Genomic DNA, 7,193 nt, shown 5'->3' with positions numbered 1-7,193 from the left:
CTATCTGTCCATCCATCCATCATATCTATCTATCCATCACCCAACATATATTCTATCTATCCATCCATCCATCCATCCATCCGTCCATCTTTCCATCCATCTATCCACCCACCCATACATCATATCTATCTATCTATCTATCTATCATCTATCCATCCATCCATCCATCCACCCATACATCATATGTATCTATCCATCATCCATCCATCCATCCCCTATCTATCCATTCTTGTATTATCTATCTATCTATCTATCTTCTGTCTGTCCATCCATCATATCTATCTATCTATCTATCTATCTATCTATCTATCCATCCATCATATCTATCTATGTATGTATCCATCCAACTATCATCTATCTCTCTATCCATCTATCTATCTATCATCTATCTATATCTATCCACCCATCCATCCCTCTAACCATCCATCTATTTCTGTGTCTATCTGTCCATCCATCATATCTATCTATCTATCTATCTATCCATCTATTTATCCATCCATCTGTTCATCCATCCATCCATCAATAAATCCATCCATCTATCCATCCATCGATCTATCATATCTATCTATCCATCCATATCTATCCATCCATCCGTTCTATCTATCATCTATCTATTTATCTATCATCTATCTATATTGCCAACATATCAATCACCTACCATCTATCTATATATCCGTCATCTATCATTTACTTACCACATATGCACCACCTGTCATCTGTCAACCATTTATTACAATCACCTATCTATCCATTCATCCATCCATCATATCTGTTTGTCTGTTATCTATCCGCCCATCCATCCATCCATCATCTAGTTATCTCTTTTTCTATCAATCTAGTTTGTTTTGGTTTTGTTTTGTTTTGTTTTGTTTTTTACACAACTGGCTTTGAATGCTGTTCAGTCTGCAGGGACAGGGATAGCACTCACAGAAATCTGGACAACAAAAAACAATGTCGTGGGAAAAGCAAGGAGGGTAGTTTTGCCACGAGGTGCTGGAAGGCCGAGGAGACACCCCTGCGATGTCTGAGACATGGGAACAAAGACTGGGGTCCCCCAGAGACCTCACGGTGACAAGAGAGAGCCCCGGACCAGAACGGATGACCCTGTGACAGGATGGCCATGCAGACAAGAGGCAAGTGTTGCTCATCTGGCCCGAGATAAGGTCCTGGGTGGAACAGAACACGAAAGAGTCCAAAAACTGGTAACGGCACACACTGGTTTTGCAGCGTTTTGTAGGGACATAAATGTACCTGATGTAATCGATGGGTGTTATGAGCTGAATTATGTTCCCCCGCCAAATTCACACAAACTCCTCCCTCCGGGACCTCAGAATATGGATATATCTGGAGATGGGGTCTTTGAAGAGGAGATTAAGGTAAAATGAGCTCAGTAGGGTGGGCGTGATCCCACAGGACTGAGGTCCTTATAAGAGGAGTTTAGGATACAGAAAGGCACAGAGGGACGACCATATGAGGACACGGGGACAAGACGGTCTACACACGAAAAAGAGAGGCCACAGGAAGAACCAGTCTCAGCCCCGCCCGGATCTGACTCCCAGCCTCCAGGACCAGGAGAAAAGACACGTATGTTATCTGAGACACGTCATCGAGAGTATTTGTCACAGGAGTCCGGTAATGGCACACCCAGCCCGGGGGAAACGCAGCAGAGAAATCACCCAGCGACCCTTCCTCACAGAAAAAGAAAATCCCCAATGAAGCTTGCTCGGATAGCACCCAAAAAAGAACGTCAAATTCTGGCCGAGCGGAAGGTAACAGCACGACCCGACAAAGACCCAACTAGGTTACTCCTACTCATTGGTCTTTTCGATGATCAGGAGCCCGGCTGCCCTGTACCTAAGGCAACCGTCAGGCCCAGAGCAATTAATTAGATTTCCAACCATCTCACGTTTCAGAACGACCGGGATTGGACACATCAGCGGCTTCCTCCTGAGGCACGGGGTCTCCGGGGACCCCAAATGACGCTCTGCGGACAGGCAGTTCGTTCGCTGATTTCCTACAGAAGTCACAGCCGGGGCTGGGACCACTGAGCGGGTTGGACACAAGGACCCGGGCCTGATTCTGTTCAGGACGGACAGCTTCGTGATCCCGCTAACGGGAGTGCGCAAAATCACTCACGGGGAGGACCCCCATCAGAGGAAGCAACGCAGACCAATGGGTCTCCACCTTGACAAGGATGAGAATTCACCCACCCATGCAGTCCTGCTTTTAAGCACCGACCAAGTTTCCATAAGGCATCAGCCAATGCGGGTTTAAGAAAAAAAAACAAAACAGATATTCCTGCAAAAGTGAGTTCAGCCGGACGAACGTGGCAGCTGAGAGTTTCCCAATGGGTCTGGAAGAAACCCGTTTATTTTTACCCATGTCTCTTCCTGGCCTGTCCTCCACTTGACCTGTCTTCCATCCGCCCCCCTCCGAAATAACACAGCCGGCTGGCTCCCTCCTCCGCCCCGTCCGCTTTTACTCAAAGCTGGTTTCTGTTCCCCCTGCCCCCACCCAAGGAAAATGTGGAATCCACAGTTGGGGTCTTGGAGCACATTGCAGGGCTGACCGGGATGTGTCCCAACGCCTCTCACTGAATGCTGCCATTATCCACAGGCCCCAGCGGCTTCGGGAAGGTGGTTTCCCCTGTGCAGGAATGCAGGCCTCTCCCTGCAACACAGGACCTGTTTTCCTCCTCCTGGGAACAGACTCTTAACAGCGGGAACCACAGGGAACCATGGTCCTGCGTCCCCGCTCAACAAGTCTCCTTTCTAAGGCCAGAGAAGAGGAAAACACAGATTTACCAACCTCTGAATAAAAAGTAACGTGGTTTTTTTTTTTCTTTCTCTAATGGGCTCGTGCATGGTCACGTCTGGTCTGGTGCAAGACGGGAGGTGGCTTTGTGCCAGCAGGAGGACAGGCATCTTTCTCGGGGGCGAACGTCACACGCTAATCACCTAATTGTGTGGCTCCCTGAAGTGTCCACGTTTGACATCCACAAAACCCAAGGCCACGTGCAAAGGGCTGGATCTGAGCCTTCCGGGTCAGGCCCAGCCTTAAGTCCCAGGTGTGCGCCCACCCTAAGCTTGCCGCCGTGCTAAGAGATGATCCGGAACCTGCTATCTGTCGCCCGGTTGCTGAGAACCCCACACAGTGCAATCCTGTGGCCAAGAAACTAGCCCACTGGAACTCCCCGGGCAACGACTGACAGGAGGGAAATTCGGGAGTCTCCAAGCCCCCTGCCCATGCTATAAATGGCCCCTCCCCGCTGGTGAGACTCACCCCAACTCCGCCCACCTGGCAACCCCAGGCTCTGCGAAAGCTTGGAAACATTCGGCTGGCACTGGGGAGGCGAGGGGCTTGGGGAGACTGTGGGGGCACAGCGGGGGTCTCTCCGGATCAGATGGATCTCACAGGTGCCAGAAGGAACAGAGAGGCTAAACGCAAAGTCTTCTCCGACTCACCCGGCATGGTTCCGCGCTCGTCGCCTGGCGCACAGTGGGGCTGACCGTCTGGGCTCTCCTGGGCGCGCGGGTGGACTTCGCCGGCTGGAGCAGGGCCTAGCAGAGGCGGCGGCGTCGTCGTCGTCGTCTCCAGGGGACCCGCGCGGAGCTCCAGGCCTGCAGGCGACAGCTGCACTCCAGATACCCACAGCTGCAGCCCCAGCCCGGCGCGCCCCGACCCTGGGCCCTGCTGAACCCGAGCCCCCTCCACGACCCCCGTGCCCTGCACGTCCTCGTCCGTGCTCGTGGGCAGCCTCTGTCCTCCAGCCAAACTCCCTTCGACCCTGTTTCCCCGACCCGGAGTCACCTGCGACCCCTCTGCGCCCCGGGGCACCCTCAGGCTTGCTCTGGCCCTAGCCCGTCCGCCCGGGTGGCAGAAGCGTCCCCGCCGTGCCCGGCACTCCCTCCAGCCTCCGCCCTCCAGCCTCCACCGTGCCCCCCGCTCCCTCCGGGGGCCCCTAGACCCCTCGAAGCTCCCGAGTCACCTGTGGCCCCACCGCGCCCCGCCCCTCCTACTAGCGCCCGGAGGCCTCGGCCCCACCCTGGCCCCGCGCCCCTGTCGCCTCCTTCCCTGCGGGTCCCCCACAGCGTGCGCCACCCCGCCCCTCGTCCCTCGGCTCCCCCGCAGAGTCCCCCGCCCGGTCCCCGCCACGCCCCAGCGGCCTCCACGCCCCCGCACGTCCCGAGCGCACCAGCAACCCGGAGACACCCTCCCCGGACTCCTGCCCAGGACCCCGCAGCCCCGCGCCCCCCACACCTCCTGCGCACTCCGGCAGCCCAGCGCCCCCTCCCCCGATCCCGCCCCGCCCCCCCCGGCCCCCCCCCCCCATCCCTTCCGGGCGCCCCCCACCCCTCCTGCACTCCGGCAGCCTCTGGCCAGGCAGGCGCTGAGAGGCCCCTCGGCCCGCGCCCCGCGATTGGCCGCTAGCCGGAAGCCAGGCCCCACCCCCGCTCGGCCGCAGGGGCACAGGCCCCCCCCCCCGCCGCAGCCCCCGCCCCCCCCCCCCCCCCCCGGCGCCCCGGGCCAGCGCCAGACTGAGCCGCGACAGCCCTCCGTCCCCGCCCCTGCCCCCACCCCACCCCACCCCACACCCAAGCCCCCACCTTGCCAAATCCTGGAGCCCCAGGTTTGGAGGTTTGCACATTTAACCTTCAACCAGCCCGCCCCAAAGTAAATGTTTGCAGTGGCCTGGCCGGCCTGGGCTCAAGGCCAGCGAGCTGCCCTGCGGAGGCCACGCTGGAGACCTACCCGCAGGGACCGCGACGCTGGATCTTAACCGAATTCGGGGCGAGCGCAGGGAAGAGCGAAGCGGGCGCGCGCAGGAAGGCGGGAGAGGACCACAAGATTAATGAAGTCTTGGCGCCTCAGCGCTTGAATCCGTGCGCGCCTGGGCCAGGGCACCTGTGAGTGTGCGCGCGAGTGGGCGCGCGTGCGCACGCAGGGGTGTGCCTGTGACCCCCGCAAAGCACCAGAGGGTGGGTCTGAGACTCGGATATGTAAGTGACCGACCTCAGGCATGGATGCAACAGTGAGCGAGCCTATCCGCCGGTGAGTGAGTGAGCGAAGGGAATAACTGAACGCACGCTTCAGTCAAAGGAGGAGGGAATCCATGAATGAGTATAGGAGTGCGTGCAGTGCATGCTTGAGTGAGCTCCTGCGCCGTCGCTGGGGAAAAGGCTACCCATATCCACGCATGAGTGAGTTCCTGAACCATCACTGGGTGGATGGGGAAAGGGGAACATGGGTACCCAGAAATGCTGCCCTGAAGAGACGAACGTCTTGGACGCACAACTTGAAGGGTCAGCAGACGAACGCAGGGTAGGAGTTAGCGTTAGGACAGGAGACACGTGAGCCATGGAGAGTCGCAGAGGGAGGGAAATGGCAGCCAGATGGGCCAAGAACTCCTGAGACCAGACAGCTCGTGACTGGGGCCATGGGAGAGCGTTAAGGACCAGTGGTCAGAGAGAGCAGGCAGTTCCTTCTGGAACTCTTCATTCTCTGTGGCCTTCCTGGATCCAATGAGCTGTCATTGTCCTTCTGGCTCTGGGGTCCAGGGGGCATATATCTGCAGGGGCAGTTGACATGCCTGTTGTTCAGGGACAGAACCGGGCTTCCCATTTTGCGAAGTCACCTGGGGTAGGGGAGGAGGACAGAAGAGTCACAGAGGAGGTCACCTCCCCACAACAGGACTTTGGTGGATTTCATGATTCCCCATTGTGATAAGTGGCCCACTAGTGACTGCATGGGGAACAGGGGCTTTGCATCCTTAAAAGCCGCAGGCCTCAGGGGGCTTGCAAAAGAAGGACCTTGGGCGTAACAATGGCAGAGACGGAGAGGGGAAGGGACCCAGGTTCCAGCAGCCCGTGTCCACAGAGACAGCAGCTTGATGGGTAACCATCCGCCTCAGGGCACAGGTGCTGGTGGGGTTATTCACCCCAGGGCCCAGGGGGGCCCAGAGCTGTTACGACCTTGCAAGCCGGTGAGGGAAGTGGGCAACGCCATCTGGAACACGCGGGGGCAGCGCCCCGCCTCATCATGCTCACGGTCTCCAGAACGCACACCTGGTGAGCCACGACGGTATCGTGGGTCTGACGCCACTGGAGAGGGGCTTATGGAGGTCCCTGCCCCCACCACGGGCTGTGTGCACCTGCTTGACCACTTCTGGGGTCTGGAAAGGTATCTGCAGGGCTCACTGAGCCTCTAGAAGGTTCTCTGAAATCTCCGCAGCCTCCAGACTAGCAGTGGGAAGAGGAGAAACGTTCTCAGGAAGGTGGACAGCATGGGGAAGAGTTCCCGTGTGAGTCCTGCTCGGCCCCCCACACCCCCCTCACTTCCAGGGGCAGGGGGAGGCTCCCTGGCCTCTGTGGTGGTCTTGCTTCTGGCTCCATTATTTCCCGAGTGTCCCCACACATCCGAGCCACGGGGTCATTCTGTTGGGCCTCATTCTGGCCTGTCAGTGAGCAAAGTGTGGAGTGCTGTGTGCAAAGGCCCTCCTATGAGGCATGGGGTCCTGGGACGGGACTCCAACAGTAAGAGATCCATTTGCAAATGTCCCAGACGGGTCCTGCCTCCTTTACTACATGGGGCAGTGAGGTTCCCAAATTGTCCCCTTTCTGTGGGTTGGAAGCTGTCTACCAGCAGGGTTTCCCCCCCCCCCCCCCGGCACCGGTGACGTGTGGGGCAGGGCATGCTCTGATGTGTGGCATCTTGGGCACTGTAGGGTGTGCAGAAGCTTCTCTGGTCTCCACCCATAAGTGCCAGTGGCACTTCCCTCCCCTCCCTCAGTTGTGACCACCACAAACAGCTGCACACATGGCCAACAGTCCCCTGAGGGGCAGAATCAGCACTAGGTAGTTAGCCATAAGGAGGGAGGAGGGGAGGCAGGGATGCATGGATGGATAGATAAATAATAGATATGATGGATGGATGGATGGATGGATCGATAGATAGTCAATAGATAGGTACATATATATATATATATATATGATGGATAGATGGATGGATACATACATAGAAGAGATGAATGGATAAATGGATTGACGGATGGATAAGATTGATTGATTCATTCATTCATTGATTGGATGGATGGATGGATGGACGGACGGATCGATGGATGGATGAGTGGGTGGGTGGGTGGATGGATGGATGGATGCATGGATGAATGGATTGATTGATAGATAATAGATAGA

The 7,193-nt window shown here is 56.8% G+C and overlaps 1 protein-coding gene across 1 annotated transcript in view; it reads right to left on the bottom strand.

The window, feature by feature from the left end:
• The window catches only part of GYG2 (glycogenin 2), a 31,354-nt gene extending 27,733 nt beyond the window's left edge, over nt 1-3,621 (bottom strand). The window contains exon 1 of the mRNA XM_049643353.1: nt 3,465-3,621. Coding sequence (XP_049499310.1) covers nt 3,465-3,471 — 7 coding nt within the window. The 5' untranslated portion in view covers nt 3,472-3,621. The remainder of the gene's footprint in view (nt 1-3,464) is intronic.
• Between the last annotated feature and the right edge of the window lie 3,572 nt (nt 3,622-7,193).

Source organism: Panthera uncia, chromosome X, assembly GCF_023721935.1.
Source record: "Panthera uncia isolate 11264 chromosome X, Puncia_PCG_1.0, whole genome shotgun sequence".
NCBI lineage: Eukaryota > Metazoa > Chordata > Mammalia > Carnivora > Felidae > Panthera > Panthera uncia.
This window is presented reverse-complemented; position numbering and strand designations above follow the sequence as displayed.